Below are 15854 nucleotides of genomic sequence, written 5' to 3'. Positions count from 1 at the left end.
TACCTTGGTTACATTCAGTGGGATTGAAATGCTCTCATTAGTTAGACAACTACTGTCAGTCGTGTCAGTCCGACTAGTGAGAGCATTTTATTCCCGATAATCAGATGTTTTGCTGTCATCGAAGGAACAACAAAATCATATTTAAGCGCTGTGCGATATTTACACAACACATAGTTCATATTGCAAATTGAAAATGGTTGATAACGTTAAGCATGTCATTCTGGTTCTATCCGGCAAAGGTGGTGTTGGTAAATCAACGGTCAGCACACAGTTAGCCTTGTCTCTCAAAGATGCGGGCTACAAGGTATAAATGGGACCTTTATCATCTATTGTCCATATCGCTTAAATCGTTTCCATTAGGTCGGTTTGCTCGACATTGATCTATGCGGTCCGAGTGTTCCATACATGATGGGCTTAGAAGATAAAAATGTTTATCAATCGGAAGCGGGTTGGGTGCCAATTTACACGGATGACGAGAAACGCTTTGCTGTTATGTCAATTGGATTCTTATTGAAAAATCGCGACGATGCTGTCATTTGGCGAGGGCCGAAGAAAACCGCAATGATTCGACAATTTTTGAAAGATGTACAATGGGAGGATCTAGACTATTTGATCATTGACACGCCACCAGGTGAAATTTGCTGTATAACTTGTTCAAAGAATGCAAACCAAAGTTCCGTTTGATTAACCAAGGTACCAGTGACGAGCACATTACAGTCATGGAGTGCATGAAGGAATTGAACTGTGATGGAGCGGTTATTGTTACAACGCCGCAACAAGTTTCATTGGAAGATGTTCGAAAAGAGTTAACATTTTGCAATAAGACTGACATTAAAATCTTGGGCATCATCGAAAATATGAGTGGATTTGTGTGTCCGGAATGCATGGACTGTTCGAACATCTTTTCGTCAGGCGGTGGTGATTCATTGGCAACACTGGCAAAGGTACCGCTTCTGGGCACCTTGCCCATTGAGCCTAGAATACAGATGCTTGCTCAAAGTGGCGTATCCATAATTAAAGAGCATCCAGAAACCACTTCGGCTGCGGTGTTTAAGCAAATCGTGAGAATGTTGTGCGGAATGGACAAATTTGTCGATTAAGTTTAAGAGATAATAAATTTTCGTTTTTCATTCTTGGTAACATAATTTTGAATACACCACCTTTTATACAATATATTTGTGGAGGGATTTTGCTTTGGTCCTTTTTTCAATTAGATCAAAATTCGTGAAGTTTGGCTTTGCTGTGCCCGAACTCAAACATTGCGTCACAAAGTGTCAGTCCAGGAAAAAAATTATCTGAAAAATCCATTTGTTGTAGAATTGGGAAGTTGGTGGTTTGATAGAATGACAGGAACCACTACCACCTAAATAATCCTGAAAGTCCAGGGCTGCTAGGAATTTCGCGCTGCGTCATCCACAATAATTGACAAAATGACACATTTTGTATTAGGAAAATGTCACTTTGGGGTTTATTGTGAATGACGCGGCGCGAAGTTCCTCAACACGATTTCCGCAGTCTACGACAATTTCTTTTGTAATTTTTTCTTGTTGGACTTGCGTCACACCCACTATGCTAACGCGCGGGCAAGTTTCCATCTATATTAAAAATACGATTATCTCTCGAACTTCAACTACAGCAACAATATAACGTTATCAGTATAATGGGAAACTCAATGAGCTAAGAAACACACACACACACACATACATAATGATTGAGATTCAACAATAGTTATTTATATTACAAGAACTGAGGCGAAGCCGAGAACCTATTTGCCATTTTGAGAACATAAAATACAGTTCTTGTAGAATAAAACATTTTATATATTGAGCGTTTAAACGCACTTCATTTGACCAAAAACAAAACACACATTCTAAAACGAGTCATCTATAGATGTATTGGCTTATGTATTTGACGTTTATACGCGAATCGCAAAGCATTTTTTATATCGATGTTTGCGGTCAGATAAAGTGCGTTTTTCAAGCGAGAAATATATAAATCTGTTTTATATGCTACATACAAGAGAAGTAAATTTTTTTCAGCATAAATTTGTTGGATCTTTTTTATTTATATTGATGCGACAAAAAAGACTGCTCACAATAGTGGCGCAGCCAGTAAAAAATCGATCTTTTCATATAAAAAAAAATTACAATAAATAAAAATCATCAATTTTCTTCTTCCCTAATGTTCCCAAAATGCAAGCGGCATTTCCACGTTGTATCGCGATTGATAATCTTTGTAAAAGATAATCTTTCGATTTAGCTTCACCAGTTGCTTTTTTCATTAAAGAACCCAATTTGTCTATGAATTTCTTTGTTTCTGGGCCCATACAACCTAGTATTTGCGGTAAAATGGTAGAAAGAGATGGTTTACATGGTCTATCTTGCGCTAAATGCGCAGAAGGAAAATTTGCTAGACATGATACTATGAATAACATCTTCGCTCATGCTTTCTCTAGTGCAGGTGTCCCAAATATTATACAGCCCCCAGGTGTGTCAAGAGATGATGGTAAAAGACCAGACGGCATGACGTTGATACCGTGGAGTCATGGTAAATCACTCTTGTGGGATGTGACTGTGAGGGATACTATGGCTGCTTCTTATATTAATGATTCTTCAAAGAAAGCTCGCACAATAGCAGACAAAGCTGAGAGACATAAGCATAACCATTATATTTCTCTAAAACAAAATTATTTACTAACACCACTCGCTTTCGAGACGCTAGGTTGTATGGGCCCAGAAACAAAGAAATTCATAGACAAATTGGGTTCTTTAATGAAAAAAGCAACTGGTGAAGCTAAATCGAAAGATTATCTTTTACAAAGATTATCAATCGCGATACAACGTGGAAATGCCGCTTGCATTTTGGGAACATTAGAGAAGTAAATTGATATTTTGTATCCAGATGAGTAAAAGTGTCAGAGGACTTCAGCCCGAGGTACGTTTTCCCATCGTGATACGAAATATCAAATTATTTCCCGACTGTAGTACGACGTTTTACTTTACGAGCGAAGCAAAGACTTTTCCCTAGGCCACTTTAGTAAAGTAAAATCCATTTCATAACTCGGGATAGAACATGACAGAGTAGAGTGAACCAGGTAGGAGCGATGGGACTGGGACATAAATAATCTAGTAGCCCATATTTTTTGCGAATAAATTTTTTTAATTTATGTCAATGTTCGTTTTCATACGTTTAACGTTTCGAAAATGAACTGCTCCTGCCTGCTTTTTTTACTCTGCCGTGGAAAGAAAGATGAAAAGTGTCGTTTCGTCTCGGATCGACATTGCCCTAGTCATGTAAATTACTATTTTTATTTTATTTCCGGAATCAAATGTAATTGAGGTGCAGAGTGTTGCTGACTTCAAGTGAAAATTCAAACGAATTTTAGTTGGCAATTGAGTAGCATATAATAATGAACATAAAGGGCATTTACATAATTTTTTTAAGTACATTTATGTTTAGTATTTCCGTTCGTGGTTATGTTGGACAGTCAGATGTGTAAGTTCAGTGAAGAAATAGAGATCGCTAATATACACTTTTCAACTTTACATATATATGTATTTACTTCAGTGACTTATTCGAATTAAACTGAATTAAGTGACTAGTACTGTCCACGGTGAGGTGGAATACTTATTTCCACATATTTTTGGGGTAAATTTCCTTTAACGGCTAGCGAAGTCAACTTTAATCGACGACGGATACACGTAATCATTGTAAAAAATGATTCAAATAACTTAAACCACTGATTTATGAAGAATGGATAACATATCCACTCATCCTAATGGAACGGGCACTTGAAGATAGATGATAAATTGAAAATTTTGTCGTAGAATGACCTAGTTGCAAACAAAATGTCGTAACAGATACTTGTGGTGAATCTGGTATGGCAAGTGTGGTATCGTTGTGGCTGCTAGGAGTTTCGCGTCACGTCCTTCACAATAATTGACAAAATGGCACATTTTGTATGAGGAAAATGTCACTTTGTGGGTTATTGTGAATGACACGGCGCGAAATTCCTCAACACCGTTTAATAGAGCATGGAATCCTCTACCAATATCGTCATTCAAAGAGTTTCAAACTCTCTTCATCCTAGACGTATCACCATTTAAAAATGTCGATTTTTCGACTTTAGCTGGCTGTAGCTACGTAATCAGGTTGTTGAAGGAAGCCATTTCAATGCGAATTAGCTTAGAATTTGTCCCTCTATCAATTGCGATAACAATCTGTATTCCGAAACGACTGGATGGATTCGCGAACTGGATGTTGCTCCGCCCAGTATTCGAGTCCTTCAATAAGAACATGAAGAAAAATCAGAGGCGGTGTCGCGACTCTATTTAAGTTTTGTTCAACCCCACCGTGTGTTGTTCAATTGACATTCAATAGCTTCCATCATTTCAATTGAAGGCCTTTTGTGCGTGCTCCACAAGTTACAGAGTCGAAATATTATTTTCTGTATACGTGAGAGTGTATTGGTGAGGTGTCATATGAATCGGTCGAGCGGGAAAGTAAACGGTCGAGCGGGAAAGTAACGGTTGGGAAGGAAAGCACCAACACACTCTCACTATTACAGAAAAATATCTTTCAACAAACCCCAATACACACGCGGTGTGTATTTCACTCGGGCTTCGCCCTCGTATCCATACACACCTTGTGTGTATTGGGGTATGTTGAAATATACTATTTCTGTATACGTGAGCTGTGATATGAATCGGTCGGTAGGGAAAGTAAACGGTCGAGAAGGAAAGTAACGGTTGGGAAGGAATGCACCAACACACTCTCACTATTACAGAAAAATATCTTTCAAAATGCCCCAATACACAGTTATATTACACACTCGATGTATTTATGTTTTCGCTTGGGCTTCGCCCGCGCGTGCACACACATCTTGTATGTATTCGTGTATGTTGAAATATACTATTAACATTTGAACAGACCTATTTGGCGTTACATGTATTTCGTCCGTTACGTATATGAATGAGAGATATGCAGAAGAAAAACGTGGGCTGGAATTTTATGTATTGGACACAATAATTTTGAGCTAATTAGCGCTACAGTGCTGCAAAAATACCATTTTCACTTTTTAACGTTCTTCAACCCTCAAATACAATCCAACTCATTTTAAATTGAAACGTATACAAAGCCTGCACCGTCAATGGATGTATGTCATGTATTAAAAGTTTGCATGACGGGGCGTGTACGAAATCTCTTACACCATTCATATCCATATATGCGGCTGTGGGTTTCGTGGGTTGGTAATATGTGCTATCTAAGAGGAAGAGGGAAGCAACGTTTCCAAGATAATTTTGGTTATTTTGTACTGTGACAAAACAAATAATTAACAAAAAAAATCAACCTCCTTGCAGGTGCAGAAAACACTCAAACTACTCCAACGATGAAATTGTGGCGCTAATATTAGCTCGTGGTGGATCGAAGGGTATTCATCTGAAAAATTTGGCGCAAATCGGTTCAGACACACTGCTGAGCCGTACTTTGAAAACGATTTTCAATAGTAAAGTTTTTGCCGATGTTTGGGTATCGACCGATTCCGATTTGATCGCTTCGGAAGCAATAAAATGTAACGTGAACACGTTCCACTGAATTAGATCAAATAATTAATTTTCCAAGCACTTTGAAGTCAATGCCAACGTTCACATTCGAGCAAAGCACTCAGCCGATGACAGCACCACATCGATAGCATCTGTTCAGGAATTTTTAAATATCCATTCGGAGATTAATAATGTGGCTTTGGTGCAATGCACTTCAGCATTTCTAACGGTACGATATCTACAAGAAGCTGTGCAACTATTTCAGACTACCCAAGTGGACTGTGTATTTGCCGTTACAAGGTTCACAACGCACTAAGCCACCATGCGTGCACAAAGCCCGTACGTCGCCTAGTGTAATTGCTAAAATGCCTTAACCATTTTAGAAGCTTCAAGTTGCGATGGAATTACGACGCGGGAAAATTGGTTCCATTGAATTTTAACTTGCTACATAGACCACGCCGACAGGATTGGAATGGTGAACTTGTTGAAACGGGAATGATATATGTGACGAAGAAATCACTTCTACAGAACGGAGCGTTCCAAAACGAAAGGTATGGATGGTTAGTGCATCCAGAATTCCAAACTTTAATTACTGTCAGTTTTATAGATGTGGTTTCATCGAAGTATGTCCATCTGACGAGCTAGAAATCGATTCACCATCAGATCTTCAGCTAGCTAATGTTTTAATAAAATTACGGAAAAACTATGCGGCAGTTTGATGTGAGATTAGAAGTTTTTAATTTAATTTGTCCGCTTCTTTGGCTACAATTGTTTCCCAGATCTTTACCATGTTGGCATTGCCTTGATTTTGCTCATACGTAAATGATAATAGAATTGACGGTAGTACGCGCAAATATTCTTGAGCCAATGATGTTTCTTGTAGTACGCAGTGCAGACTAAACGCACTGCGTCTGCCTAAATTTCCTACCACTCCGGTTTGTGCCACTTCTTTTTCGTGAATTGCGGCCACACTTTCTGCCTAGATTGAAAATACTTCCGTAAAGATTAAATGAACATAAAGAAAGAACTCTCTATGTCTTACTGCTGTTCCTCGAATCACACCCTTCATCCGTTGCTTATTGAGATTTAGCATTTTGGATAGAGCTTTTTGATGATCTGAAACGATTCCTTTGTCCACTCTATCACATAAATCACTGCGGAGAACGAAATTATTACCGTAGATCCGTTTAATCCACGAGATAGTGACAATTACAATACATTTACCTATGTGCTGTTAAAACATCAATCAGTAAATGGAATCGCTCGTTTATTGCGTTGTGCTGATGAAGTGCACTTTTTTCGGATAACGTAGCCACCTCCTTGAAACCAACTGCCATCTCGCTGAACGTACTGTCACCCAGCATTTTATTCGAAGAGCCGATATGTCTTAGTATCGAACTCATCTCCTCCATATCTTTGCCTTGATTTTGTTGTCTTACCGCTTGCTGGAAATAAGATTTCTTTTCGTTCGTTGGAAAAGTTTTGCTTACTGTTTACCTGATCAGCCAGTCGCATCAATTTAGTTACTAGATTCAGCATTGTTCTCATCATTTCCCGACTGGCAGCCAAACGGCCTTGATCTTCCAATGGCAATTCAACATCTTCACTTAGTTTGGAAAATTCGTCCAACTCCCTCGAGTACAACTCTCGCAGCTATATAGTAATTTGATAAGTTAACTTACAGACTCATTAGTTTTCAATAAGACGCTTCCACTTGCATGCTCTTGGTGTTCGCTGGTGCTGTCTGTTAAAAATGTTATAAACAGTGGATCTGTACCGAGAACTGGATGACGTGAGACAATACGAAGCCAACGTTGCAGACCTCTTCGTCGCTCTTCCAGTAATGAGTCGAGCATCAATTGTTTCGGAGGGAGACGCGGTATCATCCTAAAAGAAATAACGTTTGCTTGTAAATATGGTGGTAACGGTCAAGTTAACGTGTCGCATACCGATATGGTGCTTGGGTTACTAGCAAGTTGTGCAAATTGACGAAATCGTTATAACGTCGGAATGTGGTGCATTTAAATTTTTTTGAAGTAATCTGAAAAATTACAATTTATTTGTGGATATAGATTTAGATCAAATATAATGGTCCAAAAAACTCGATTTCATCATTAAAGATTATGTTCTATCCATCATTTAGAGGGGGAGGGGAATAAAACATAATTTAAACTTAAGAAAAAAAAAATTAAAAAAAATTTTAAGAGTCGAAATACAAATTTGTCCAAATTTTTGTATCTTCGGAATATTGAAAATAGACGTTTTTCCAAAGATTTCCAACTTTGAACTACATCACCTACCGTACAACGCATAAAAACATTAAAGAGGCGAATTTGTGAGAGAAAATATATGGAATTCTCTAACGAATTCGCCTCTCTAAGGTTTTTATGCGTTGTACAGCAGTCTCAGAATTTTTCTATGAGAATTTAAGATAAGTTATTTTCGTTATTTTATCGTTATTACTTCTGAGATGACAATTGGATATCTACTTTTACAAATATTTTAGGGCACTCGACCCTAACACTAGTTAAAATTTGCGGCGTCGTTAAAGAGATTTTTTTTGGCGAATTCGATTCCACACCTCGCCTACGGTTCGTGCAGGAAACCTCTCAGCCTTTTAGCATTCGTTAGGAAAATACCTATTATACAAATCAACGTCAACAGCATGAGGCCTCGTGTCATAAATTAATAACCATTAATAACAAGGGGAACAAAGTCGGAAAGTCTGATTTTCTTGTTAACAAACATACGACAACGGCATTCTCGGGTTACGGGCATTACCCGTTTTTCACATATTTGTCATCTCAGATCTCAGAGCCTTGCATTTTCTAGTAAAGATAGGTGTGAATGCGACACATGCAATCGTTCACGTAGAAAATTTGGAGGCTTTTTGACATTGGAAAAGTGAGTGTTTGTGCTAGAAGCAGTCCTATTCACGTCGTAAGTGCGCCTAAAATTTGAATTTCAAGTGAACGATTCAATGAAAAAGTGAACCGAAAAGTAACTTTCAACGCTTCCTTGTATGAAAACGACGCTGCGTTAGAAAGTATAACGCACTTTCCATTTTGAATTTCGACCGCACTTACGGTGTCAATTATGATTGTACGCAAAAGTCTCCTTAGAAGTCACTTCATAGAAAATACGGGTGGCCAGAATGGAAAAAATCGAGTTTTTCTTCTTTTTTTCTCCATAGATTCGAGCATTTATTTCTCAGAGTATCAATGGAAAAGATAAATTTTTTCTTCGACAATTCATTAAATAAGTATATTCCGGCAAACGTTTTCTTCAAAATCACTCTTTAAGAAATACAGGGTGGTCAATACAATTTTTCAAGGATGATTTTTTTTAGAGAATCGTTACAGTTTTTGATGTAGAAAATAGTTTAAAATGAGTGGTCATGTTGCCGTTTCTATTGGTCACATATTCAATTTTTTGTATCACTCTCTCACAAGTTGTGTCTTCATGTCGAAGAAAATTATCATCTCTCTGGAAAAATCGCGGTTTTTGAGGGTAGGATGCCTGGGTAAAATCGACCTACTCGTTCCCATGCCTATTTATTGTAGCAAAATATTAATAACGCAAATGTGAACGCCATATAAACTCTCTTGCTAACTTCTTGTTTTCGCGATAACAAACACAAATTTATATAAAAATAATCATTGCGTTCGTTTGACTACCCATATTATTTTGCATTTTATTCAAAGAGAGAGAGAGAGAAACGAACAGTAAGTTCAAACAAAATTTTTAACTGGAAACCAGTTTATCTCCACTATTTTGATAAACAATTAAAAATCTGACTGAGCTTTTCGATGTTGTGTGATGTGTGAATCTTTGTCAAGCACATAAAATCTTTAACATCTTTTGACCAACTTGGCCATAAAGCAAGTGGTTCTGTCATCCGTGAAAAAAGATACTTAGGACTAGGACGGTAAATGCTAGTAGAAACAATGATTCGTTAGAATTTTATCCTACGCGCAAAAGTCCATGTTCAAAAAGTGTATGTGTACTTGTACCAGAAATCCATATGTCGTTAGAATTGTGGCTCATTTACGGGTTAACCAGAAGACATCATTCTTCAACTTTATTGTTCATTAGTGTGATCGGTGTTCATAGTGTTACTAGGACTACAATGTGCCATCAAATTCGAGGTTGCATGAGCCATTAGAGTCTACAACATGAGGTATTTTCAAGTAGATGAAGTACAGCTATCAAAAATTAGTTAATATCACATTTTTGTTTTATGTAGGATCTGATATTTTTAGTCCCACAGACTCTGACAGCTGTTATATTGAATGAAATATTTGAATTTTTTCCCAGTCGAAATTTTTATCGCACACATGTAATGACCAGTTTACTGGGATACAAACCAAAAAAACCATTCAATATCAAGACTGTCAAATCTGTGGATCTACAGTGAACGACATCTCAAATGTCTCACTGTCAAATTTTTCTGAGAATTTTATTGTGTCATTCCAAATTCACAATGACATTCTCTGAAAAAAATGACAGTGAGACATTTGAGATGTCGTTCACTGTAGAAATTATGTAGAATCTGTTGAAAACGAAAATGTGAAATAAAGTAATTTTTGTTTAAGTGTAGAAAATTCGAAATTCGAACACATTTAAGACACTGAGATAATTAAGGTTTGTATCAGATCAGATTTACCTCAAACGTGAAGCTCAAATTTTTACCTGACCTGAAATATAAAAGTTAAGGGACATGTAAATTAGATCCGATTTCAGACTCAGATATTTTAAGGCTGGTCTGAATTTGAGGTTCTGATCAAAGGATATGGGATTCCTGACACATTCCGTATTGCATTCCTTAATCGCCATTTTTTCGCTGGGTCAGTATCGTCAAAAAATTGCTACTTTTGGCTGATTTTTTTTATAAAAACTGAAATTGTTCTAAAATGTGTGTGCTAACCGACCCAGTGATTGGCGTACCCTTTAATATAAGACCTTGGCATTCCTTACATATACTATTTAAAAAAAAAACACCTTCATTCACTGCATCGCCATCTTAGTCATTAGTCGAGTCTGTCGACCTCTCCCACCAAACAAAATCATTACATGTACCTACCATGCAAATGGTTTTGATTCGCATGCATTGCATTCCGCTTCAGAGATTTCTAAATTCATTGTTGACATGTGAAACTTGCGATCACCTTACGTGTCAGTGTGTTTACTCTTGATTCTTACCTCATATTCAGAATGTTTTAAAAACAGTCCCTTCTTTTCCGGAACAAGTTGAACAGTTATGATGTCATAATCCATAGTTTTGATTTTCGTTGCCTTCAATACTAAAAGTATAAAAACTAAAAAATCGCCAAAATAGACCACGTATTACGTTGGAAAATTACGACACTGCACACAGAGATCGGAGAGTCATATCATTCATATTTTATCATTTTTGCTAGCTGAATATAAAGTTGCTATGATCATTGTTCCACTTTTGTTTTTCAACTGAATACTTAAACTGGACAAACTGTACAGTATGTTTATCTTATTATCCACAACGTACAACTTTAGATTTATCTTTAGTCACTTGAATATATAATTTGCTTAAACGATTTCTTTTCACTGTTTGTCCAGATATTTTGCTAGAGGAAGTTCAAATTAATATCATTATCGCGGTGTTTTTCATAGAATATAATTCAAAATTATATCAATCAAACCAACAATGTCGACTAAACTCAAGTTTAAACAACGAAACTTTTCAAATATTAATTTTGTTGTTAATCGACATATAATTTACGAAGAAAACTGGATTGTGGTCTGCTGTACGATTCAACACCAATAACTGTTTCCAACTGATCGTACAGTCAACTGGATGAAATCCGTAAAGTCTCACGAGTTTCAACTTAATTTGCTCAACTTTTTTTTTCTTTGCATTATTTACGTTGTTCGTTTATATGTGTGTTTTTAACTATAGAGAGAGGCATTTTTGTGGTGAGCGGATCGAAATGAGTTAATTCTTTTTCTAGCAATTATTTTTGCAGCGACATCGTATTTACGCAATAATATTTTGAACAGAAGATTATTGAACATGTCTTGTTGAGTTCCATCTTGTCGCATAAGTACTTCTTTGTACTCAAGCCCGGGTTGGCTCAAAAAAGCCCTTCGGGAAAAAGTCAAAGGGCTCTGCCTAGGGCGCAGAGATTTGGCGGTGCAAAAAAAAAGAAGATTGGGGAATATAAAAATGTACAACTAACGAAAAATTTATTTAGAAAATTTCGCTGACATCATCGCTTGCTAGTGAAAGTATACAAATTGTGATTAGGAGAGGGATTTCTACTGAAGCCTTTCTCTTAATTTTTTCTTCGCCTACTGAGGCATTTCTGTTAATTTTTCTTCGATTTCCAATCGAAATTTTCCTACTCAGGCCTTTCTCACAATCTTTTGTTCGATTTCTTACTGAGGCCTTTCTGTTAATTTTCTTTCGATTTCCCTATGGGGGGGGCCTTTCTGTTCGATTTTTTTTTCGATTCCCTACTGATGCCTTTCTGTTGATTTTTTTCAATTTGTAATTCAATGAAAAATTAAAAGAAATGCCTCAGTAGGAAAATTTCGATTCGAAATCGAAAAAAATTAACAGAAAGGCCTCAGTGGAAAAATTTCGATTGGAAAACAAAAAAAAATTGAGAGAAAGACCTCAGTAAGAAAATTCTTATTGGAAAACAAAAAAAAATGAGAGAAAAGCCTCAGTAGAAAAATTTCGATTGGAAATTAAAGATTTTGTCTTCTTCTTCTTTTTCAGCCTGTTTCTATCCACTGCTGGATGTAGGCCTCTCCAACTTCTTTCCATTTCGTACGATCCATTGCCATTTGCTGCAGGTGATGAGAACGCTTATTGAGAAGTGTCGTGAATACAACATCGACATAGTCTTGCTATTCATAGACTTCGAAAAAGCTTTCGATTCAGTGGAAACATGGTCGATATTGGACGCATTAGACGAATGTAGAGTAGACTCAAGGTACTCCAACACAATTCGATATGTGTACAAAAATGCTACTTCATGTATAAAACTTCATAAGAGCACGGAGAAATTCAGAATTGGCCGAGGTGTAAGGCAGGGTGACACCATTTCACCGAAATTATTCACGGCGATTCTGCAGAGTATTTTTAGGAAGTTAAACTGGAGTAAAATGGGATTAAAGATAAATGGAGAGTACCTGAGCAATCTCCGCTTCGCTGATGACATTGTACCGATAGCAGCGAATCTAGGTCAGGCTCAGCTTATGCTACAACAGTTAAGTGAAGAGGCGAGCAAAGTTGGCCTCAAGATGAACTTATCGAAAACAAAAGTCATGACCAACATCGGGGACGATAGAGAAATCAAAATTGGTGACACTGTCATTGAACGAGTCGACAGCTATGTATATCTAGGACATAAACTGAAGTTAGGTCTGGACAACCAAACTGCAGAAATAAGACGTAGGATTGGTCTTGCATGGGCAGCGTTCGGAAAACTCAGACTAATTTTCAAAAGCAAAATGAATAATTGTCTGAAACGTAAAGTTTTCGACACTTGTGTCCTTCCAGTGCTCACTTATGGAGCGGAAACGTTAACTTTAACAAAAGCATCCGAAGATAAATTGAGAGTGACACAAAGAGCCATGGAACGGAGTATGCTTGGAATAACACTCAGAGACAGAATGACGAATCAATGGATTCGACAACAAACCAGGGTCGTTGATGTCATGGAAAGAATAGCATCTCTGAAATGGAGCTGGGCGGGACATATTGCAAGAAGGACAGACGAACGTTGGACCAAAAAGATCATGAACTGGCGACCATATAAAAGACGAGCTATAGGTAGACCACCAGAGAGATGGACAAACGGAATTAAGAATATTGCAGGTACAAACTGGCAGCAAAAGATTTTGTCTATGTTCGCTAAAATGGCCTTCATTTGTTTGAACAATAAATGGTTGGAATGCAAAAAAGACCTCGTCGGGACTTCGTCCGACTCAGGCAAAAGGCCCTTCGTGAATCGCCCGAACACCCAGTATGGCCATTCCAGGCCTGTTTGTATTGCAATCTCCTTGTAGAAAACATTTGTTTGATAAGTGTACACACTTTTTGTGATAATTTTTTTTGTGATGTCACAAAATATTTGTGATATACAGTCGAAGAAAAATAAGAAACTGGCAATACAATCCAATCAATGCTATTTATCCCACATGCATTACCAATGTTACGATATTTACGCATGTATATGTATTATAGCTTGTAAATTGCATGTGGATTCAATAACATTGAATTGTATTCGTTGAAAAAACCGAAATCTATTTTTCTTCGACTGTAACACAAAAAAAACTTATCGATCGATGAGTTTTTTGTGACATCTCAAAAAAAGTATCAGTTTTTTTTTGTGATGGAAATTTTGTGATATCATAATTTTTTGTCGTATCACAAAACTGAGCGACACAAAAATTTGTGATAGAAATTTTCATGACATCACAAAGCCTAGTGGTTTTTATGATAGCCTAAAAAGTTCGTCATATCACAACATTTCGGGCTGTAACGCTGAGGCTCTCCACATTCATAATAAATAATAATTTATTCAAATAATTGCATTAGCGACTCACTAATAGTGAGGTCACAGCCTCCGTCAAATTCCACTAAGGTTCCATCGATTCTGAAAAATTTTCCGGCGGTCATATTTTCGGTTGTTTATCATCAAATTTTTTGAAAGTAATATTTGTCCCGGTAGAACTCGCCCTCAGCTTTCCAACGAACCCATACACGGAAATGGCAAAAATACAAGGAAATGGCAAATTGCGTTTTGAAGCTGTAGATTTTTTTTATGATTTTTGGGTTTGTGTTGACTTCATTAAGAAAATATGATTATTGTTAATCATGTCCGGAGCGATAGCGGAGGACTTGACGCAGTCTAACTTCCAAAAAAAGAACGAAGAAAATTTTTTGAGACGCGGCAACTATATATAGGCGAGAATTTAAGTTTCTTTCCTTTGGCCTGTATCACCACAAATCCTATTCTATCTTGTTCGCGCTTCAAATACGAGCAAAACGAGCTATCACTCGACTATGTAACTTTAAAATTGCCGGAGATACATCGTTTTGAAGTTGGTCATTTTGATAGAAAATGCACCAAATTAACGTTTTCCAAACAATCAAAATCTTTCAACTTACTCTGTATGTTTCTATCTGTCTATCTGTCTATCTGTCTATCTGTCTATCTATCGACGGTCGATCTCGGAAACTAGTCAGCCAATCTCCATGAAATTTTGCAGGAACCTCAGGGTGGGCATAAAAATGAAAATGTGATACGCCATTACCCCAGGAAAAACCAGAATTTTGTTTTATTGGCCTCGAAGTGGTTTCTGAGTGTGGTTTTCGAGGGTCGGGAACGCGTTTTCAGCTGTAGCTCAGCTGTATTGAAACCTGCAGGGGCGTGTGACCCATCAAATGAAAGGTATTCGCCACACGAATCGAACAAAAATTAAAAAAATTGGTGCAGATTTGGTTGAGCTAGAGTGGTCAGAGTGACCAAATTTTGAGCTACTCGAGCGTAGGATGAAAGGACTAATATTTTTTGGCTTATGAGAGATAGAGATTTACTTTCTTCGGCAAAGTCTCAGAGTTTTACGAGTAGAACACATTGGCATATGTGAAAAATGTCGAAAGTTGGAAATGGGTGGGTCAATTATGTTTTTAGAGGTATTTCTTGAATGGTGGCAGATAGAGAGTTACTTTCTTCGGCAAAGTCTCAGAGTTTTACGAGTAGAAAAGAAGGGCATTTGCGAAAAATGTCGAAAGTTGGAAATGGGTGGGTCAATTGGGGTTTTGGAGATATTTCTTGAATGGTGGCAGATAGAGAATTACTTTCTTCGTCAAATTTTCGAATTTCGTCAAATTTTCGATTTTCGTTAAATTTTCGATTTTCGTCAAATTTTCGATTTTCGTCAAATTTTCGATTTTCGTCAAATTTTCGATTTTCGTCAAATTTTCGAATTTCGTCAAATTTTCAAATTTCGTCAAATTTTCAAATTTCGTCAAATTTTTAAATTTCGTCAAATTTTTAAATTTCGTTAAATTTTCGAATTTCGTCAAATTTTCGAATTTCGTCAAATTTTCGATTTTCGTCAAATTTCGTCAAATTTTTAAATTTCGTAAAATTTTCGAATTTCGTCAAATTTTCAAATTTCGTCAAATTTTCGATTTTCGTCAAATTTTCGATTTTCGTCAAATTTTCGAATTTCGTCAAATTTTCGAATTTCGTCGAATTTCGTCAAATTTTCGATTTTCGTCAAATTTTCGATTTTCGTCAAATTTCAACATAG

General features: G+C 36.9%; 3 protein-coding genes across 3 annotated transcripts; 2 read left to right on the top strand and 1 right to left on the bottom strand.

Moving 5' to 3' along the window:
• Positions 1-102: 102 nt before the first annotated feature.
• LOC119074976 (cytosolic Fe-S cluster assembly factor NUBP2 homolog) lies at positions 103-1173 on the top strand. The gene is made up of 3 exons (XM_037181378.1): positions 103-304; positions 361-631; positions 694-1173. The coding sequence occupies exons 1-3, from the start codon at positions 194-196 to the stop codon at positions 1098-1100; spliced, it is 789 nt and encodes a 262-aa protein (XP_037037273.1). The 5' UTR covers positions 103-193; the 3' UTR covers positions 1101-1173.
• A 2236-nt stretch (positions 1174-3409) lies between these two features.
• Positions 3410-6294, top strand: LOC119074977 (N-acylneuraminate cytidylyltransferase). Its single transcript, XM_037181379.1, has 5 exons — positions 3410-3495; positions 5361-5572; positions 5633-5843; positions 5927-6094; positions 6151-6294. Exons 1-5 carry the CDS (start codon positions 3410-3412, stop codon positions 6260-6262), a joined length of 789 nt encoding a protein of 262 aa, XP_037037274.1. The 3' UTR covers positions 6263-6294.
• LOC119075023 (sorting nexin-8-like) lies at positions 6254-11380 on the bottom strand. Its single transcript, XM_037181434.1, has 7 exons — positions 10746-11380; positions 7493-7584; positions 7262-7430; positions 7041-7196; positions 6768-6988; positions 6586-6697; positions 6254-6522 (listed from the first exon to the last, which is right to left on the bottom strand). The coding sequence occupies exons 1-7, from the start codon at positions 10818-10820 to the stop codon at positions 6280-6282; spliced, it is 1068 nt and encodes a 355-aa protein (XP_037037329.1). The 5' UTR covers positions 10821-11380; the 3' UTR covers positions 6254-6279.
• Between the last annotated feature and the right edge of the window lie 4474 nt (positions 11381-15854).

The sequence above is a fragment of the Bradysia coprophila genome, unplaced genomic scaffold (assembly GCF_014529535.1).
Source record: "Bradysia coprophila strain Holo2 unplaced genomic scaffold, BU_Bcop_v1 contig_151, whole genome shotgun sequence".
NCBI classification, from domain to species: domain Eukaryota; kingdom Metazoa; phylum Arthropoda; class Insecta; order Diptera; family Sciaridae; genus Bradysia; species Bradysia coprophila.
Note: the sequence above shows the minus strand (reverse complement) of the source record. Positions and strands in the feature narration are given on the sequence as shown.